A 22,795-nucleotide genomic window follows, 5' to 3' on the forward strand; every position below is an offset into this window, starting at 1 on the left:
ATCCCTTCATCCCTAAAGTCAACCTTGTGAATCTTCTCTCAGCTGTGTCCAGTATCAAGATTATCCCATCTGGAAAAGGAGCAAAACTGTAGGCTACAGTTCAGCTTTGTATTTAACAACATCTATTTCAGAGGTAGAAACACTTATATACCTGATTTTTTTTTTGTTTAAAATCAACATTCCTTTTGTCTTTGCTTTAACCACAGGATAAATTTCTATGTCTCATTTGTGAGTTTCTCCAGATCATCTAGTCAGCAACATTCTGTAGTCTCTATCTCCTTAAACTCTGTTTGATTCAGTTCATTTCCTGGTGCAGTTCTCCACTGGCATCTCAGCTTCTATCTACTTAGTGTTGCCCAGCACAGCAAAGAGGATCCTTCAGCACAGACAGCTAATTGCTTTTATAGAATCCCTTTGACAACTGGTAAGATTCACAACCCCAAATCAGCCTACTTGCTGTTAGTGTGATAGGAGCTGTTTTCATGTTATCCACTAATTTTCATGTTATATCCAAATTTTTTGTCAGCATATTTACATTCTTATCAAAATCATTAACGTATGTTACTCACAGCAAAGGTCCCAGCACTAATCCTTGGAGAATATCACTGGTCACAGACCTTCAATCAGAAAAACACTCCTCCACTGTTACACTCTATCTTACGATCAAACCAAATTTGGATCCAATTTGTCAACTCAACTTGAATCCTATGTGACCTAATCTCTGGATCAACCTACCAGGAGTGATTTTTGTCAAATGGTTTGCTTAAGTCCAGAAAGCAACATCTATTGCCCTACTTTGCTCAATGATCTTAATCGCTTCATTAAAGAACTCTATCAAATTTGTGAACAAGGACCTCACCAATACAAATCTACGCTTGCTATTCCCAATATTTCCATGCTTTTCCAAAAGCAAGAAAACCATAGCTTAAATGCCCATTGACATTGTGCATAGATAACATAAATAGGTGTGCTTATTGAACTAAGTTCTTTTATTGTATAGTTTTACTTATAATAATGCGCTTACAGTTTCTGTGCTTCTTGCTTGCTTTTCACAATGAAATTAAACTTGTGATGGGAATCAAATGTACAAAGGTGAAGAAGAGGCCCTTCCAATGTTTTCTGTCCTTCAGTGTTACTGATCTGTTGCTTGGGAACTGTTTTGCCATTTCATGGGGCAGCAGGGCATTCACTGTACATTTTTGATAGAACATTGTATGATTGGTTTTCAGGCACCCTTCTCTGTGGTCAGGTCAGTTTTCCAAATATACAGCTGTGTAATGTTGAAGCCTGGCAGATGACGTCTACGCTTGGAGATGGTATTTGTAGAGGTGTGAAGTCCAACAAACAAAAGAAGACATTCATGTTCAACATCGGAGGGCAGGAGTTTGGTGGCTGTAAGTTCCTGATCTACTATTTACTCGGCCACATTCAGTTGTTCAGTTTTAAATAAAGGAAAGCAGGGTTTGAAAGATGTCAGTTTTGAAATTCATACTTCAACAAAGCACCAAACTTTATTCACAGCATTTACTTTAGTACTTGATTTTCATTAGAATTTTGTGAAAGCATTAGCCAAAATAAACACATTAAATTCCATTAGCAACAATTAACTAATGATAAGCTGATTGAGAGATTAATACTAACTCATACTAGGGTCATCACCCTGGTCTTCAAGCAGAGACAATGCCAGGTTTGAAATTAGGACTTGAAACTTCCAAGAATTCATATGCAATGTATAAAATTAGGACAGTTCTTATCTCAGCTCTTGGGTTAGGAACCAGTAAGCTGACCACATGACCTAGCCTCTTACTGAATAGCCTGTCTCTGTCCAGACCAGATCAAGAAGAATATCATAGCCAGGCTCTTATTGGATGAATTGAGGCATCAATCCAGTGTGAGATGCAGTGATTTAGTATGAGGCTGCATTTATAATATCATACATTGTTGAATTTCCAAATGTTGGATATATTTCCATTGTTGAATATGTCACAATGAACAGCAGCACATGCACATTGTCATACCTCTTACAGCAAGACAAAATATTGGAAATAGCAATTTTCCTGAAATTCTTGTGGATCTTTCAGAAAAAATATGTTGGCAAAAAGATAGATACAAACACATATCAATTAAAAGAAACAATTCAGTTTTCATAGAGATTTGGATGAAGTTTGAAAACTTTCTAGCTCACAGCTACACAGCATTGGAATATCACTTGTTATATGATTAACCATATAACAATTACAGCATGGAAACAGGCCATCTCGGCCCTTCTAGTCCATGCAGAATTAGCTCTGCTTCATTCTCTAGTAGATTCAGTTCAATGAAAGTGTTGCACTAACTAACATCAATTTGATCAGTAGACCATTTGCAGTGGGAAAAGTTTAGAAGGTAAACCTTAAACATTAATGGGTTTTCACTACCAAACTTCTCATTATCCCAAATGGTCATATTATAGATTTCATTATTGTCATTTAAAGTAAAATTGGATAGGTATATGGACAGGAAAGGAATGGGGGTTATGGGCTGAGTGCGGATCAGTGGGACTAGGTGAGAGTAAGCGTTCGGCAGGGACTAGAAGGGCCAAGATGGCCTGTTTCCATGCTGTAATTGTTATATGGTTATATTAATTTTCCCTTACTGATTCAATATCTCAGATTAATATATTTTATGCAATAATTGTGTAAGCTTACATTTTACTTTAAGACTTTATTGACCAAATGGTCTCCTTTCCTACTAAGAAAATTGAAATAAATTATTTGTTTTAGGTCTGTTAATAAATGAGAAGACCATTTCTTACATATTGTTCACACACTGACCAAAAATACAGTGAAAATACTGAATGGAGAAGGAATTTTTGATATTATAATTGGAGCTGCCATGTTTCACTAGTTCTTTCTCAGAAGGCCATTCCCTCTATTTACCAGCTACAAGCCACTGTTGCATATTATATGGTACCAAAACCCACTATTCTTACAATGGCAGCATCAGCAAAGCTGAGATGGGCTATCCTGCTATCTCAATACAACTCTAGCATTTGAAGAAAGAACATTTAAAATGAAAAAGACATAAAGAATGAAAATTACAGGCAAGAGAAGGAAATTTTCTGGTCAGAGCAGTAAACCAGCTGAAGCTACTAAAAATACAAAGGCCTGATTTTGAAGCAAGTCACTGAGCAAGATTAAGTGGATTGGTGGATCCCATTTAGGTCGAAATGAGGCTATAAATAGAACTGGAGGCCACGTGTTATCTACCAACTATGTAGCATAAAATAGGGACACAAGTTAATGCTACTGAAAGAATTATAAAGCAAAGTGATGTAAAGAAATTCTATGCATTAGGGTTGAATGTAATGAATATAGAAAGTGACTATTAGAATTGTCTTTTGGCCTGGATCAGACAAAGAGTGAGGAGAGCAGAAGAGAGCAATATCAAAAAAATCTCCTGAAATGAATCCCACGGTTTTTTTAAAGAAGAAGCATCATGTAATGTTTATGATGAAATTCAATTAGAGACTTTGTCATTTGCTTCCGGGAATAGATAATATTCTAACAGCATCTGATGAATCTTGGACTGCTACTTAGAAATCTCAGACAGACTGGAACTTGGTTAAATTTGTAAATAAGTGAATTCAATTTACACTTAAAACAGAGAAAGTTACCAGAATAACTTATTTTAAGGCTGCTACTTCCCTTTAAGGATAGTGTGCCATGTAACTTGCAGCAATGCATGCTGTAAGTGCCAGAGTCACATATACCTTGTCTGAGCTTCCTATGTCTCCCATGCATAAATGTAAACACACTTCAGGTTCTGCACCATTGTGCCCATGTTTTGCAACTTCGGTTATGCAGAATGAAGCAAGCCAAGAAGAAAGGAATATTTAAGCTTCAGATAAGCAAAAGATTTTAAATTAAAAACTTTGCTTTTAAGGCCATTTGACCCATCATGTTTATGCTAGTACATAGCATTTCCATCAACTCTAAGGAAATCCCTGGTTATTTCCCTTTTACCTATTCTCACTCACAAAGTGATTCCACAAGGCAATGTACGTGAGCAAAATAATCTGCAGATCTGTACAGCTTTGGGATATGGGAGAAAATCATGGCACTCAGGGGTAAGCTATGCATCACAGGGAGATTGGGCAAACACAGCATGGGCAGCATTGAGGGTCAGGGTTAAACCCATAGGAGATATGTGGCAGTGTCACCAAATCACCCATACAGGCAAGAAGTTTAGGGTACATTATATACAATAGAGATGCAAGGAAGAGTGAGAAGGGAAGCTAATTAAAGGATTATCACGCCCTTCATTTTCTGTGTCATACTGATAAAATAGAAGGGTGTGAGTTATTTCGTAAGTCTTTCCCAAGACTATTTCAGAGCACTTAGAAGTTTTTAGGACATCCTCAAGTTCCTTTTTTCTCTAATGTTTCATTGCATTCTCTGTGCTTATGCAAGTCTAAATCAGGACACCAAAAGATTATTGTTGTCTTTATCTCGTACAGAATATTTGAAATCAGCAAGTGTAACATGAAAGGAATTTTATTTTTTTATTTTCATGCAGCTTACGCATTGCTAGCAGAAAGCTTTAAAGATGCTCAATACTCAAATGAACTGACGCCAGATTTGAAGGAAAATTTTCAGAGAACGTTTAATAGTTTCCAGCATGTCTACCTCTGGCAAGGTGAGCTTTATACCCTGTTGTTAATGTTTAATTTTACAGCTATCATGTTTTTTTTCCACCATTGCCCACCTTCACTGACATCCAACATCTTTTCTGTGACTCAAACAATTAGCACATCACATTGATCTGGTTTCTGAATGCCAGTAGTTCTCTGGTATGTCTGTTCCAAAGGTAATTGGTTCAATATTATCATGTGCACTGAGAAACAGTGAAAAACTTTGTTTTGCATATTGTCTTCCTAATCATTTAAAATATACATAAAAATGAGGTAGCACAGAGGGGAAAAAACTGAATGTGGAATATAGTGTTATATTACATTTTCAGAGCAAATCCAGTGCTAATAAACATTAATGTGCAGGGACCATGATGAGGTAGATTGTGAAATGAAGAGTTCTTTATCATACACTACTCCGCAGGACGGAAGCTGTCTTTGAGCCTAGTGGTAAATGTTTTCAAGCTTGTGTATCTTCTGCCCAGCAGGAGGAGGGAGAAGTGACAATGATGAGAAGTCAAATGATTCTTTTTATTTGTGGCTTTCCCTAGGCAGAGTTGCCAATTGGGCACAGCAGTTGCCATACCATAAGACATAGAACAGAATTGGGCCATTCAGCCCATCAAGTCTGCTCCACCACACCATTATGGCAGATTTATTATCCCCCTCAACCCCATTCTGCTTCCTCTCTCCATAACCTTTGATACCCTGACTAAACAAGAACCTATCAACCTCTGCTTTAAATGTACTCAATGACATTGTCTTTCCAACCATCCATGGCAATGAATTCCACAGATTCACAACCCTCTGGCTAAAGAAATTTCTCCTCATCTCTGTTCTAAATGAATGTCCTTCTACTCTATCTAGGCCTTTCAATATTCAATAAGTTTCAATGAGATACCCCCTCATTCTTCTAAATTCTATCAAATACTCCTCATATATTAACTTTTATATTCTTGGAATTATTCTTGTGAACCTCCTCTGGATCCTCTCGAGTGCCAGCACAGTTTTCCTTAGATAAAGGGCCCAAAACTGGCTCTCAATACTCCAAATGTGGTTTGACCACTACCTTATAAAACCTCAGCATTACATGCAGTAATTGCACTTATATTGTAGTCCTTTCAAAAAGAATGCTAGCATTGTATTTGTCTTCCTCCATCTGATTTTTGAATTTTGTCCACATTTTAAAAAATAGTGTACACCTTTAATCCTTCTACCAAAATGCATGACCATGCATTTCCCCACGCTATATTCCATCTGCCACTTCTTTGCTGTTTCTCCCAATCTAAATCCTTCTGCACACACCCTGCTTCTTCAACACTACCTGCTCCTCCATCTATCTTTGTATCATCTGCAAGCTTGGCCACAATGCCGTCAAATCCATCATCCAAATCACGTACAATGTGAGAAGATGCAGTCCAAATACTGACCCCTGCAGAACACCACTGGTCTCTGGCAGCTAACCAGAAAAGGCATCCTTTATTCTTATTCTTTGCTTCTGCCAATCTTCTATCCATGCTAGTATCTTTCCTGGAATACCATTGGCTCTAATCTTGCTTAGCAGCCTCATGCACGGACCTAGTCAAAGGCCTTTTGAAAATTCAAGTAAACAGCATTCACTAACTCTCTTTTGTCCATTCTGCTTGTTACTTCCTCAAAGAATTCCAAAAGATTTGTCAGACACAATTTTCCTTTAATGAAGTATTAGTGACTTTGGCCTATTTTATCATGTGCCTCCAGGTATTCAAAAACCTCATCCTTAATAATAGACTCCAAAATCTTCCCAACCACTAAAGTCAAGCTAACTGGCTTATGATTTCCTTTCCTCTGCCTCTCCCCGTTCTTAAAGATTGAAGTGACATCCACAATTTTCCCGTTCAGCTCCTCCCTCACCTCCTGTCAGGGCCCCTGGTGAAGCAACACTTCACCTGTGAATCTGCTGGGGTCATCTGTCGTGTCCGATGCTCCCGATGTGGCTTCCTCTATGCTAGTAAGACCCACCATAAATTGGGGACCGCTTTGTTGAGCACCTCCACTCCAATCGCCAATCTCCAATCACATCCAGGAACTCCCTGGATGCCAAACATTTTAATTCTGATTCCTATTCCCGGCCCTGTTCTGAGTTGTCAGTCCTTGATGACCTCTTGTGCCACAATGATGCCATGCTCAAGGTTAAGGAGCAAAACTTTGTATTTCATTTGGGTAGACTACAACCTGGTGACATTAATTTTTATATTTTTTTCTTGATTTTCAAAAAAAGTTTCCCTTTCTGCTGACTTCCTCCAGCATTTTGTGTGTTGCTTTGTGTTTTCAGCATCTGCAGAATTTCTTGTGTAGAATTACTTTGTTCAGAAATCATCCAAATATAATTTTAGATCCTCTTCTATCAATGTCCAGCCCTTTAGGAAAATGCATGTATAATTCCTATGGTGACTCAATTTTCTGTCTTATTTTGCACATGATGATGTCTCCTAAAAATCATGGTATGTGTTTCTAACTTGCTGACAAAAATTGGGTCAAAAGGTTCTGATCTATGATCAGTGGGTTGAGCAGCACCTGTGGATGAAAGGAGTTGTTGAGGTTTTCCGGTTGAAAGCTTGCACCTGGGCCAATTAAAAGATTCAACGTTCAAAATTGTTTATTGTCACTTTCCAGCACAAGGTGTGAAGGAAAATTAAATGTGTTACTCTGGATCCTCTGCAGTATATATAAAAAACTAAGTATAAAGAACACAATAAAAATCACAATACGCCTAACTACATCAGATTATGTTATGTTCATTGACTGATTTACATATATAAAAATTATGGTAGGTACTTGAGTATCTGTACATAAGGTGACTGACAGGATATGATAAAGTAGTGGTGGTGGGGTGGGTTAATGGGTGAAGGCATTAATCAGTCTGATGGCATGGGGAAAGAATCTGTTTTTGAATCTGGTGGTCCTGGCATGGATGCTGTGCAATCTCTTCCCTAATGGGAGTAGGACAATAACTGATGGTCTCTCAGGGAGACAGAAATTCTGTTTAATTGTACAAAGAATTACAAACGTTTGTAGATATCAGATATCACAAAGAATATCAATCTATAATGATAAAAGGCTTGATATGCAATATGCATTCCTTCACGACATATCAATTGTATTTACAACATTGACTTTTTCTATCGGGCAGGTTTTTCTTTGATGTTTGAACTGAAATTTTTGTTTCAATTGGTTTTCAGATTCTGACATGAACAAAAGGCTAAATTCCACCAACTCCAAATCTAAATGTTCTGGTCAAACTCCACAGGACCAGCGGATTCCCAAACTACCAGGTACTTACAAATCATTATACATATTGCAGATTGTGGATGGTGTAACTGAAGTTTTTAATACTGAGATACTGAGATTAATCATTTCTTATCAGGCAATGGTAGATAAATGAAATGGAATATCAATTCAACAATTAGGTCTGATAAATTGAAATTATGATTTCTGTTCCTAGTATGATTGTGCAACATTCATCAAATTGACATAAATTGTCCAATCCTAGATGACCTGAGAAGCTTGCTAAAACTGAATAGCATGTCAGGATATTTCAGAGGATAGTTAAGAGTAGTCCTCCCTCATGATTCAGTGTAGGCTTGCCCAGAGAGAGTAATGGTGGAAGGGAGGAGGAAATCTGTGGCCAGTGGTATCAGTGTTATGGCCCCTGTTCTTTGTGATACAGTATTTACACACGACTTGGATAAAAATGGACAAGTTATTAAGTTTGCAATGACACAATGATTGATGGAGTGTCAAGAGTGGTGGGCTGAAAAAAAAAGCAGGAAATAGATCTATTACAGATATGGACATTGGAATGGCAGATTGAGTTTAATCTGAGCAAGTTTAAGGGAAATGTATCAAGTTTTTGGTAGGAGCCTTAACAACATTGATTTACAGAGTGATCTTGGGATCCAAGTCCATATGCAAGGAGATGGGTTAGTACAGATTCACATGGCATAATTGCTTTATTTGGTCAGGGCATTTGAAAGTATGAGCTGTGCTATATAAAACTAGTTAAGCCACAGGTGGAGTACTGTGTGCAGTTTTGGTCATCAATCTTACAGGAAGAATGTGGAGGCTTTGGAAAAAATGCAGAAGAGGTTCAGACCATAATGACAGGACCAGAATTAGCAAAACCTTTTATAAGCACACTGCCCTGCTTATAGAGTATGAGCTCAAGGAGGGGGTTTGCCAAATTTGTGTTGCTTTCTCTAGAGGCTGAGGGGAAACCTGATATTAGTTTATAAATTATGAGAGGCATAGATAAGGTAGATAGTCAGAATCATTTTGCAAAGTAAAAATGCCAAGGAGATTTAAAGTCAGAAGGAGAAAGTTTAAAGGAAATGTGTGGAGCAGGTTTTTTCACACAGAGAATGGTAAGTGTCTGGAATGGGCTGCCAGAAGTAGAGGTGGAGGCAGATAGGATGGTGGTGTTTAAGAGGCTGTTTGATAGACACCTGAATATGCAGAGAATGAAGGGATATAGATTGTATACATGCAGAAGAGGTTTAGTTTAATTTGGCATCATGTTTGGCACAGATTTTCTGGGCTAAAGTCTTCCTATCCTGTACCGTTCTATATTTTGTGTTTGAAATTATAGAAACAGGCCCTCCAGCCCATTATATCCAAGGCCATCGGTGAGTACCCGTCTGTGCTAATCCGATTTACTACCACTTGGTCCACAGCCTTCTATGCCTTGGCAATTTGTATACTAGTACAGATACTTAAAATGTTATGAAAGTGCTTTCTTCCATCACCCTGTGTTCCAGATTGCAGCCACCCTCCAGATGATTATATTTCCTTCAGCTCCCTCTGATCCTCTTGCTTTTCACTTTAAGCCTGTGTCCTTTTGATTTTAGAAGTTTTCATTATAGGGGGGAAAATGGTTCACTATTACACTGTCTCTCTCTCACATTCGGTATCCAATTCCCTATTCAGCTTTCTCAAGTATAAACAAACACAGTCAATACAGCCACTACTCAACTGATTCCCAAGCAGCACTATGATAAATTTTCTCCCCAGAAAAATCACTTTCTTCCAGTGGTGGAGTGATCAAAATTGCACATCTTATTCCAGCCATGGTCGAATCAGAGTCTTATGAAGTTTTGGGACTGCTCTTTTCACGTTATATGTCAATGATTAGGATGACAGAATTGATGGTTTTGTGGCTAAGTTTGCGATGATGCATAGACAGATGGAGCAGCAGGTAGTGAAGAGGAAGCAGAGATTCTGCAGAAGGACTTCAATGGATTAGGGGAATGGCAGATGGAATACTGTGTAGGAAAGTGTATGGTCATGCACTTTGGTAGAAGAATATTTTCTAAACGGGATTTTGAGAGGACTAGAATGCAAAAGCAAGGATTATATGATGGATTCTATGGAGGCTGAGTCATTGGGTGTAATTAAAATGGAGGTTGATAAGTTCTTAGTGAGGAAGAAGACAGGAGAATGGGATGGAGAGGGATAATACATCAGCCACAATGGAATGGTGGAGTAGACTCGATGGGCCAAATGGCCTATTTACACTCCTGTGCCTTACAGTCTTTTGGCATTGAATTCCTTTTCCCATTGCCTCATCCAACCTATCAGTGAATTAATATGGTTCTATAACCTAGTGTTATCCTCACTATCAACAACACAGTCAATTTTGTGTCTTCTGCATTTACTAATCGTACCTCTGTGTTCATATCTAAATCATTCCTGTATAAAACAAATGATAAGAGCCTTGGCTTGCCACCTACATCTTGGTATACAACTGGTCACAGGCTTCCAGTCATAAAAACAACCATGTACCTCTATCTCCTATTACCAAGTCAAATACTCATTGGATTCACTTTTCCAACTTATCTTGGGTCCTTTGGACTGTGATCTTGTCCAAGGAAAATAAGGTTCCAGGGATGCTTTTAAGGAACACTTAATTTTTTACAGTTTTTTTTTGCATAATCCTTTGATTCCTAAATTGTGCAAGTGATTTTTCTTTTCTTAACGAGCACATCCCAACAATGGTAGACAAAGATTAACTTGAATCTTGCTTTGACAAGGCCTCTACTTTTTCTCCTTTGTCTCCTGGTGAGGGAGCACTTGGGCTGTTCTAGGTTCCTCTTTACATCTTAAAACATTTTGTATAGAGAAGGTGTTTTGTATAATGCAGTTGGTTATCTGACCATCCAAGCAATCATTGTCCTCCCAGTACATTTTGCCCTGGAAATTGTGCTTTATAATTGCATTTAGATGCATATACACTGGCTGATTTATTAGGTACAGGTGGTATCTAATACAGTGGTCACTGATTATATTTTCATGGTCTACTGCAGTTGTAGCCCATTCACTTCAAGGTTTGACATGTTATTCATTCAGAGGTGCTCACCACTGTTGTGGTTATCTGAGTTACGGTCACTTTCCTGTCAGCTTCAGACAGTCTGGCCATTCTTCTCTGCCCTCTTTTGTTAATAAGACATTTTTCTCCTCAGAAATGCCACTCTCTGGGTATTTTATTCTTTTTGGCACCATTCTCCAAAAACCCTGGAGATGGTTGTGCATGAAAATCCCAGGAGTTCATCTGTTTCTGAGATACTCAAACCTACCTGTCAGATACCATAAGACATAGCCCATTGAGTCTATTCTGCTACTTAATCATGGCTGATCATATTTTTTCTCTCCTCAACCTCATTCCTCAGTCTTCTCCCTGTAACCTTTGATGCCGTGTGCATTCAAGAACCTATCATTCTCTGCCTTAAATAAATCCAATGACCTGGCCTCCACTGCTCTTGTGGTAATAAATTCCACAAATTCACCACCATTTGGCTAAAGAAATTTCTCTGCATCTCTGTTTTAAAAGAACATCTATCTATCCTGAGGCGGTGTACACTTGTCCAAGACTCTCCCACCATGGCAAACAGTATTTCCACATGTACTCTATCTAGGCCTTTCAACAATTGAAAGGATTCAATGAGATCCCCCTCATCCTTCGAAATTCTAGTGACAACAGACACAGAGAAAACATTCCTCGTATGATAACCCTTTCATATCCGGAATCATCCTTGTGAGCCTCCTCTGAACCCTTTCTGAGGCAAACACATCTTTTCTTAGATGAGCAGCCCAGAACTGTTCACAATATTCAATGTGAGGGCTCACCAGTGCTTTATAAAGCCTCAGCATCTCATCCCTGCTCTTGTACATGGGAACATAAGAAATAGGTGCAGGAGTAGGCCATCCAGACAATCAAGCCTGCCCTGCCATTCATTAAGATCATGGCTGATCTGTCCATAAACTCAGCTTCATCTACCTGCCTTTTCCCCATAACCCTTAATTCCCTTACTATGTAAAAACCTATCAAACTGTTTCTTAAGTATATTTAGTGAGGAAGCCTCAACTGCTTCCCTGGGCAGAGAATTCCACAGATTCACCACTCTCTGGGGAAAAACAGTTTCTCCTCATCTCCGTCCTAAATCTTCTCCCTGAATCTTGAGGCAATGTCCCCTAGTTCTAGTCTCACCTACCAATGCAAGCAATTGTCCTACTTCTATCTTATCTATCCCTTTCAAAATTTTGTATGTTTCTATAAGATTCTCTCTCATTCTTCTGAACTCTAGAGAGTATAGTCCCAGGCACTCAATTGCTCCTCATAGTCTAACCCCTTCATCCGTGGAATCAACCTGGTGAACCTCCTCTGCACTGCCTCCAAAGCCAGTATATCCTTCCTCAAGTATGGAGACCAGAACTGCACACAGTATTCCAGGTGCGGCCTCACCAGTACCCTGTATAGTTGCAGCATGACCTCCCTGCTCTCGAATTCAATCCTTATAGCAATGAAGGCCAACATTCTGTTTGCCTTAATAACCTGTTGTACCTGCAAGCCAATGTTTCGCGATTCATGAACAAGCACTCCCAAGTCCCTCTGCACAATGGCATGCTTCAATGTTTCACCATTTTAAATAATAATCTCCTCTTCTATTATTCCTTCCAAAGAGGATGATCTTGCATTTCCCAATGTTATATTCCATCTGCCAGACCTTGACCCACTCACTTAACCTATCTATATCCCTCTGTAGACTCTCCACATCCTCTGTACAATTTGCTTTTCCACTCAGTTTAGTGTCATCAGCAAATTTTGCTACGCTACACTCAGTCCCCTCTTTCATACCATCAATGTAAATGGTAAACAGTTGTGGGCCCAGCACTCACCACTGACTGCCAAGCAGAGTAACACCCATTTATACCAACTCTCTGCCTTCTATTGGTTAACCAATCCACTAACTATACCAATACACTTCCTCCAACTGCATGCATCCATATCTTATAAGTCTCTTGTGCGGTACCTTATTGAACGCCTTCTGGAACTCCAAGTATATGACATCCACCTGTTCCCCTCTATCCACTGCACTCGCTATGTCCTCAAAGAACTCCAGTAAGTTTGTCAAACAGGACCTGCCCTTTCTGAATTCACGCTGCATCTGTCTAATGGAACCACTCCTTTCTAAATGTTTCACTATTTCTTCCTTAATGACAGTTTTGAGCATTTTCCCGACTACAGATGTTAAGCTAACTGGCCGATAGTTGCCTGTCTTTTGCCTACGTCCTTTTTTAAAAAAGTGGCGTGACATTTGCTGTCTTCCAATCCGCTGGGACCTGCTCAGAGTCTAGAGAGTTTTGATAAATGATTACCAACATGTCTAATATAACCTCTGCCAACTCCTCCAGCACCCTGGGATGCATCCCATCAGGACCAGGGGAGTTAACTACCTTCAGGCCCTCTAGTATTCCAGACCTCTTGAAATGTATGTTAACATTTGCCTTCCTCAAGCTAACCTGTAGGGTGTTCTGCACAAGGACTCCCACGTCCCTTTGCTTGTAAGATTTTTGGGTTTTTCTCCCCATTTAGAAAATAGTCTGCACCTTTATTTCTACCAAAATGCATGACCATGCATTTTTTCAACATTATAATTGATTTTTCACTTACTTATCCTTTCTCTTAATCTGTCTAAGTCCTTCTGCAGCCTACCTGTTTCTGCAACACTAACTGCCTCTCCACCAATCTTCACATCATCTGCAAACTTGGCAACAAAGCCATCTATTCAAATATCTAAATCATTGATAGACAACATAAAGGGGAGCTGTCCTAACTTGGACACCTGCAGAACACCACTAGTCACTGACAGCCAACCAGAACAGGATCCTTTTATTCCCACTCACGGCATCCTACCAATCAGCCAATGCTCTAATTATGCCAGTAAGTTTCCTGTAGTACCATGGGTTTTTAACTTGATAAGCAGCCTCACATGTGGCACCTTGTCAAAGGTCTTCTGAAAGTCCAAATATACAACATCCCCTTTATCTAACCCTTTAATCTCCTCAAAGAATTCCAACAGGTTTATCATGCAAGATTTTCCCTTAAGGAAACCATGCTGACTTTGTCCTATCTTGTCCCGTGTCACCAAATATCCATAACCTCATCCTTAACAATTGACTCCAATATCTTCCCAAAAACTGAGTCAAGGCTAACTGGTCTATAATTCCCTTTCTGCTGCCTTCCCCCTTTCTTTGAGTGCAGTAACATTTACAATCTTCCTGACTCTGGCACCATGCCAGAGTACAATGATTTGTTGAAGATCATTACTAATGCCTCCAATCTCTACTGCTACCTCTTTCAAAACCATAGGGTACAGTTCATCCAGGTGACTTATGTACCCTTAAGTCTTTTAGCTTTTTGAGCACCTTCTCCCTCATAATAGTAGCCATATGCACTTCTCTTCCTTTGCACCCTTCAACATCTGGCACACTGCTAGTGTCTTCCACAGTGAAGACTGATGCAAAATACTCTATTAGTTCACCTGCCATCTCCTTGACTCTGTTATTATTTCTCCAGCCTCATTATATCCACTTTCATTTCTATTATTTTTTACATACTTGAAAAAGGTTTCACTATCCACTTTGATATTGTTTGCTAACTTGATTTTATATTTCATCTTTTTCCCTCCTAATGATTCTTCAAGTTGCTCTCTGTAGGTTTTTAAAAGCCTCCCAATCCTCTGTCTTACCACTAATTTTTGTGTTGTTGTATGCCCTCTCTTTTGCTTTTACATTAGCTTTGATTTCCCTTGTCAGTCAGTTTTACTATTTTGCCATTTGAGTGTTTTTTTTGTTTTTGGAATACATCTATCCTGCACCTTCCTCATTTTTCCCAGAAACTCAAGCCATTGCTGCTCTGCTGTCATCCCTGCTCGCAGCTCCTTCTAATTTACTTTAGCAAACTCCTCTCTGAAGTTGTCCTTTCCTTTACTTTACTGAAATACTGCTACATCAGACTTTCTCTCAAGTCAAGTCAAGTCAACTTTTATTGTCATTTTGACCATAACTGCTGATATAGTACATGGTAAAAATGAGACAACGTTTTTCAGGACCATGGTGTTATATGACACAGTACAAAAAACTAGACCGAACTACGTAATAAAAACATCACAGAAAAAGCTACACTAGACTACAGACCTACACTGGACTGCATAAAGTGCACAAAAACAGTGCAGGCATTACAATAAATAATAAACAGGATAGGGCAAGATGTCAATCCAGGCTTTGGGTATTGAAGAGTCTGAGAGCTAGGGGGAAGAAACTGTTACATAGTCTGGTCTTGAGAGCCAGAATGCTTTGGAGCCTTTTCCCAGACGGCAGGAGGGAGAAGAGATTGTATGAGGGGTGCATGGGGTCCTTCATAATGCTGTTTCCCTTGCGGATGCAGCATGTAGTGTAAATGTCCATGATGGCGGGAAGAAAGACTCCAATGATCTTCTCAGCTGACCTCACTAGCCGCTGCAGGGTCTTGCGATCCGAGATGGTGCAATTTCTGAACCAGGTAGTGATGCAGCTGCACAAGATGCTCTCAATACAACCCCTGTAGAATGTGATGAGGATGGAGGGGGTGGGAGATGGACTTGCCTCAGCCTTCGCAAGAAGTAGAGACGCTGCTGGGCTCTCTTTGCTATGGAGCTGGTGTTGAGAGACCAGGTGAGATTCTCTGTCAGGTGAACACTAAGAAATTTGGTGCTCTTTACGATCTCTACCGAGGAGCCATTGATGTTCAGAAGGGAGTGGTTGCTCCGTGCCCTCCTGAAGTCAACAACCATCTCTTTTGTTTTGTTCACATTAAGAGACAGGTTGTTGGCTCTGCACCAGTCCGTTAGCCGCTGCACCTCCTCTCTGTAAGCTGACTCGTCGTCCTAGCTGATGAGACCCACCACGGTCGTGTCATTGGTGATCTTGATGATATGGCTCGAGCTGTGTGTTGCAGCACAGTCGTGGGTCAGCAGAGTGAACAGCAGTGGACTGAGCACGCAACCCTGGGGAGCCCCTGTGCTCAGTGTGATGGTGTTGGAGATGCTGCTCCCGATTTGGATTGACTGAGGTCTCCCAGTCAGGAAGTCTAGGATCCAGTTGCAGAGGGAGGTGTTCAGGCCCAGTAGGCTCAGCTTTCCAATCAGTTTCTGAGGGATGATTGTGTTGAATGCTGAACTGAAGCCTATGAACAGCATCCGAACGTATGTGCCTTTTCTGTCCAGGTGGGTTAGGGCCAGGAGGAGGGTGGTGGCAATGGCGTCATCTGTTGAGCAGTTGGGACGGTACGCAAACTGCAGGGGGTCCAGTGAGAGGAGCATCAGGGTCTTGATATGCCTCATGATGAGACTCTCAAAACACTTCATGATGATGGATGTAAGTGCAACAGGATGGTAGTCATTTAGGCAGGACACTGAAGACTTCTTCAGCACAGGGACGATGGTGCGGCCTCGAAGCACATTGGAACGGTGGCGCTGCTCAGGCAGATGTTCAAGATGTCAGTGAGAACATCTGCTAGCTGGTCTGCACATCCTCTGAGCACTCTACCAGGGATGTTGTCTGGTCCAGCAGCCTATCAAATTTCAAGTTGAACTTAATCATATTGCAATCACTGCCTCCTGGAGGTTCTTTTATCTTAAGCTCCCTAATCTCCTCCAGTTCATTACAGAAAGCCTAGGCTATTATTGCTGATCCCCTAGTAGGCTCAATGACAAACCACTCTAAAAAGCCATCTCATAGACATTCAATAAACTCTCTTTCTTGAGATCCATTACCAACCTATTTTTCCCAATTGACCTGCATGTTGAAATTTTGCATTACTAAAATAACTTTGCCCTTTTGATATGCCCTTTCTACTTCCCATTGAAATCTGTGGTCCACATTCCAGCTTATGTTGGGAGGCCTGTGTATAACTTCTATTTTACCCTTGCAGTTTCTTAACTCAACCCACAAGGATTCTACGCCTTCTAATCCTATGTCGCATCCTTCTACTGATTTGATGCCATTTTTAACCTGCAGAGCCACACAATCCTCTCTGCCTACCTTCCTATCCAACCGATTCAACATGTAACCTTGGAAATTCAGCTCCCAATTACAACCATCCGTTAGCCACGATTCAATGGCTGTGTCACCAACAATCATTCCACAGTCAGTCTCTTAGCTCAGATTTCTTCCCCATTCTGATGGTTGGTCTGAACAACAATGGAACCTCTTGAACCTGTCTGCATGCTTTTGTGTATTGAATTGCTGTCACATGATTGGCTGATTAGATATTAGCATTAATAAGCAGGTGTGCAGGTGCACTTAAAAAAACTGGCCTCTGAGTATAATGGGATATCATAGTGATGCATGGATTCAGAGAATCTGATACAACATCTCAACTTTAAAAGTGTTGTCATATTCACATTTGTCTCTTCTCTTAGATACAACAACAAATGGATTTTTTTTGCTTATTAATATTATTTATATCCTTTATGAATGTGTGAACTTTGAATCTTGTGACTGCAAATGTTTGATATTGAAGGTTTAGGAAAGGAATCAATTAATATCTTCACTGGAATAGTAAATAAATACATCCCAGCATTTATGAATTTGTGAGGAAGCATAGGAATGAGCTCCAAAGAGATCTTAGAAACCCCAGAAATATAGTTGTCCTTAGATATAGTTCTGGCTTTGAATTTTTTTGTTTTATTCACATAAATGAAATGGTTTATGATTATGAAAAAGATGGGTCATTCCCAATTTATGTGCTTTTGTTGATTGGTTTATATGTCAGTGCAGATTTTAAACTTGTGTTCTTTGTTGATTAGAAACCACCAAAGAATTTTTCTCATGGGTAGACTCAAAGCTTGTCCAAGTAGATCAGAAGAAGTCGGTTCCGAACCAACACTACCAGCTCTTCAAGCATCAGTTTCCAATTGCACAGGCTGAGCTGTGGTGCTTGGAGCGTAAGTAACCCTGTTTAATTGATTAATTCCATTGTCTCTGTGTCTTTATTCAAAGCCAAAACATTGTTGTAAAACTGGCAATGATAAAGGAAGAACTTTAACAAATACCTCCATTTTATATAAAATTTTTTCCAGAATTTTTTTTTTACCTGAAACATATTTTATAGCCAGTGAAGTATCTTTGAAGTACAATCACTGTTTTCACTTGATCAATAAGCAGCCAGTTTGAATAAAGGCAAGATCCCATAAATAATGCTGAGACAACGTCCAGTTAATGAGGGTTAACATACAAAGTGCTAGAGGAACTTAACAGGTCTGCCAGCATCAATGTAGAGAAATAAAACAGTATCTCTTGTGTACACTAATAATTAGATTTGTTTCTTTGATACTGGTTGGAGAATAAATATTGTCCAGATCACTAGGAAAACTACCCAGTTCCAGGACTCAAAGGTCAACGTGCTCCACAATTGAAAGTGACACACTAGATGGAGCAATGTAACATGACTGAAAGTTGGTCTTCTTTGAGCTAGGTTATGAGGTGCTCTTTTGAGTGTCTAAGGTGGTGGAATTGAGCAAACAAGTTACTTTATTTATGACAGAGTTGCCACCTTTTTGTTTTCCAGGCTGCACAGAAGAGAACTTTTGCAAAGTGATTTCTTTTCAGGACAGTGGTGCCTTGCATTATGAATGCACGCTTTACCCAGATACACAGCTTTGCCAACCTAGTTCTGATCCTGAATCATCTGCAGTGAACTGTAGCCTTGTTCTGTCTGAGGAACCACAAGCAGTATATAGAAAGAAAGGTGAGTAATTCAGTTCTGGACAAAGATGACAGCACTTTTATAGAGAAAATCCTAGAAATGATAAGTAAAAAGGTAGTCCAGACATAGACATATGTAGAAAGTTTAGGTTGTTAGAATAAGGGAAAATATCTACAAACTTTGTTTCTACTTAAGACAAAGGGCATGAATTATTGTCAGCACCCATGACTAGATAGTTAAAGAAAAACAAAATGAAGAGATACTCAAGCTGATAGGATTTAGAAAACTGGTTGCTTGAAGATAAATATCAACACAGTCTCATTGACCCAAAAGACCTGTTTACAGGTTGAAATTGTATGGAATCAGTTTATGATTCTATGTTATTGTTTGTAATTACATGTAATTCTATTTAATTTCTGTGTAATTCCATTGATGCTAAATTGGTTGTGCTCATCTCAGCCGGCTGGTGCAGTGCAATTGTTAATCTGTCCTTGGGCTAAGAAGATGTGGTAGAACCAATTAAATTAGTGAAAGTTCTCTCACTCAGCTATTTTCCAGTGACTCTTGCTGGATGATGCTGTGTCTGGATATGACATGACAGAGTATTAAACTATAATGTGCTTCCATAACCCAGATTGCAATTAGAAAAGATATAGCAGGTATATTGTGATAACTTACTTAGCAGGAAGACTGACTCTATTCTTTCATCCCCTGTACATTGCAATAAACTTAATTTTCATTATGTTTCTGGAGCTTTGTTCAGCAACATTTTTCAATATTTTAAATTTAAAAATCATGCAGAAAACTGTACTCTTTACAAATCATTCAAAGGGATAATAACTGGTCACTTAAAAGAGCACATAAAACTGTAGAGGCCTTAAGGAAGGTTCCTCACCATTCACATGTGCCACGTACTTCCATCTCTCCTCTTCCCTGAGATTTCAACTTCACCGGTCTCTGAGTTAGGGCTTGCTGAGTCAGGGTGAAGAGGCTGTTTCAGATTAAAATGCTTCTAGAAATCCCCAGCAGCACTGCAGTAAAAAAAAATCACAAAGAGCACTGCAGGGATGTGCTATCACTCACACTACTGGACAATTGTTGGTTCCTGAGTCCACTTCAGCCCAGAGATGTTGATCCAAAAGGAAATATATTGAACAAGAACTAGGTGTATGTTTGTTTTTGTGTGAAATGCCCTTGCTTTGAATTTTCACAATGCTTTATGTCAATTTTGACAGTTGCTGCTGAATAATTCTCATTTCAAATTCTCTTTCCTCAGTATAAACAGCTGTACACAGATACTTTGCATGTGATAGATATGATCCATTCCCTCTCTGGGAAAATGTGCTAAATTCTTAAAACTTATTGTCAGAAGAGTTTCTGCCTTCTTTTCCACTTGTGTTTTCTCACAATATGGGGAAAGGAAATCCCTGCTAATTTGTATTTTGACTAATTTTGTTCTAATGGCATTTTGCATGCTATTCTCTGTCGAGAATAATGTCTCTGTTGAAGCTGTCTTTTTATTTCAAAGGAAAGAACACTTTTTTAAAAGTTATTGATTAAAAACAGTTTAAAGAACTAAACCATCAAAAAGATATAAAAATCAAGTTGATTTTGAAATTGGGCACAAATATTTTCCTTTGGAATGAAGTAACAGAGACAGCTCACTGGTGCTTTACAAAATATTAATAGTCAAATCAAATAGAACAAACCTCGCTGAAGAAGGTTGAAAAATATAAAAAAAATTTAAAGAAATTATCATTGTCTTCTGGGTCTAATTAACTATATGATGTAAATGTGCTGCACAGCTATGAAGCAGTAGAACTAATGGATATGAACTGCACTCGCAGTAGTGGAGTGTACAGGATAGGAAGGTGTTCAGAAGTTGCTATGGAAACAATAGTTCATTCATTGAGTGGCAGTGCCATGAAATAGACTGCTGGAAGTGTTGGATACATTATTTATTATTGGAGATATTGTGTGATCTAACTATAAAAATGGCATTAGACTTGGTGTTTTCCAATTAGACTTGACTTTTCCAATTCTGGGGACATTTCTCATGTAGTTCCCCCATCAGTGTAAATTGATTGCCATAATAGTAATATTATTATTGCATTGTATGGTATAGAAGGCAGACTGGATATACTTCAGTCTAGCAATTCCTCTGCTCTAAAGATACACAGAAAGAAAGGGCAATTATATATTATTCTAAGTAGCACCACATTCTGTGCTCTGAAAATTAGGCATGGATAAGAAACAATATGGGTCAAAGGTGGTAAAATGTATTTGTTTTCTAATGGATTAAGAGAATTGTTCAGCATCTGTAATGCACAGACTTTGGCTGCTTTCCCTTTTATCCTTGTAATAAAATGAACAATCAGCTGATATCTATCCACACAAAATGCCGGAGGAATTCAGCGACAGTTTATTCACTTCCAGAGATGTTGTCTGACCTGTTGAGTTCCTCCAGCATTTTGTGTATGTTGCTTTGGATTTCCAGCACCTACAGGATCTCTTGTGTTTATGTTTACTGATGAACCTACTTCCTACAACTGTGAATTGCAAGCAACATCTCAGATCAGAAAGGCAGAGTGTTAGCATTGAAGATGTTAAGTTGTGCAGAATGTGAAGACAAGTCTTAGACTAGCTAACACAGAATCAATGCATATTGGAAATTGAAGCAGATGGAGATGTTTTAGAAAGAGAAGTCATCCCAGTGCAGAAGGAGGCAAGAAAGGAAGGTTAACAGGAAATGAGCATTTCCAAGAACCAAGATATGAAGCAAGGTTTCAGAGACTTGCATATTATTGTGTCTGGTTATTTCATCAGTTAGAATGAGTGCGATTCAGTAACACACCTATAGGTGTTTTAAGGCTTTGTATCAGTAAGCCAGGCCTACAATTTATGCCAAATACTTCTCTCCTGTGAATATGCTGCTCCTTTAAAGCACAGTGGACAAAACTTAAAACTAATTTATTATTTTTCTTGGTTGAACTTCATAAATTAAATTCCTAAATTTAATGGCCTTTGAAGTGAGTATCATATGGAGCATGGTTTTATGCCCATTCCAGCCTCTAAGCCCTCAAATCTTAAAAATGGCCATAAAATGTTTGAAGATTATTATTACCATCCCAATGTTCTCCCCTTCTTTTCACTTACCATTTGTCTAATTGGAACGTTACTGGACAAGGTTAAAACATTTATATTTCCGTCATTATAATCTCTCTCGTGCAGTGTTGTTGCAAATTAAACAAGCTGATCAATGATGAAAGGAATCCCTGCCCTTTGGATTCAACTCAAACTTTCATTTTAGTGCATTGCCCATGGAGACAGAGAGGCATTTCATTTCTATTTTAACAGCTGGAACCAGTTTCCTTGGAATAATCGTTAGTTAGATGCTAGCAACAGGTACTCTTCAGCTTGAAAAGCCTGTGAGCTGCACAAATGAAAAATAAAGATTTCAGCTAATGTATCTTATCTCTGTGTTTACTACTGACTGTGAGCTGAATATTGATAAATTTGATTAAAGTTCAAAGTGAATTTATTATTGAAGTACATACATATGCCACCATATACAACCCTGAGATTAATCTTCTTGCGGGTATTCACCTTGCATACAAGAAACACAATAGACTTGATGAAAGACAACGCCCAGTGGGTTGGACATACAACTAATGTGCAAAAAAAAACACAACTAACTGTGCAAGTACAAAAAGAAAAAGCAAAAAATAAATGATAATAAATAAATAAGCAATAAATCTAAAAAACATGAAATACAGAGTTCTTGAAAGTACTCTGGTTCAAGAGCCTGATGGATGAGGGGTAATAACTGTTCTTGAACCTGGCGGTGCAGGTTCCTGGGGCCCCTGAACCACCTTCCTGATGGCAGCAGCAAGAAGAGAGCTTGACCTCTCTTCTTGAGAAAGAGGATTAGCTATTTTATGTAGATTTCATCCAGTTTGTTTTTGGATTGTCATCCACTTTTTGCTTACAATTGCATCTGGTACTATGAGGGGATTAACAGTATATCTCCTCAATCTACGATAGGGACACTTCATGTTTTACAA

The 22,795-nt window shown here is 39.0% G+C and overlaps 1 protein-coding gene across 1 annotated transcript in view; it reads left to right on the forward strand.

The window, feature by feature from the left end:
* tg (thyroglobulin) overlaps nucleotides 1-22,795 on the forward strand; it is a 350,909-nt gene that overhangs the window by 120,073 nt on the left and 208,041 nt on the right. The window contains exons 28-32 of the mRNA XM_059987817.1: nucleotides 1,230-1,394; nucleotides 4,558-4,677; nucleotides 7,891-7,983; nucleotides 17,833-17,970; nucleotides 18,594-18,773. Of these exons, the coding sequence (XP_059843800.1) occupies nucleotides 1,230-1,394; nucleotides 4,558-4,677; nucleotides 7,891-7,983; nucleotides 17,833-17,970; nucleotides 18,594-18,773 (696 nt within the window). The remainder of the gene's footprint in view (nucleotides 1-1,229; nucleotides 1,395-4,557; nucleotides 4,678-7,890; nucleotides 7,984-17,832; nucleotides 17,971-18,593; nucleotides 18,774-22,795) is intronic.

This window comes from Hypanus sabinus, chromosome 1, assembly GCF_030144855.1.
Source record: "Hypanus sabinus isolate sHypSab1 chromosome 1, sHypSab1.hap1, whole genome shotgun sequence".
Taxonomy (NCBI): domain Eukaryota; kingdom Metazoa; phylum Chordata; class Chondrichthyes; order Myliobatiformes; family Dasyatidae; genus Hypanus; species Hypanus sabinus.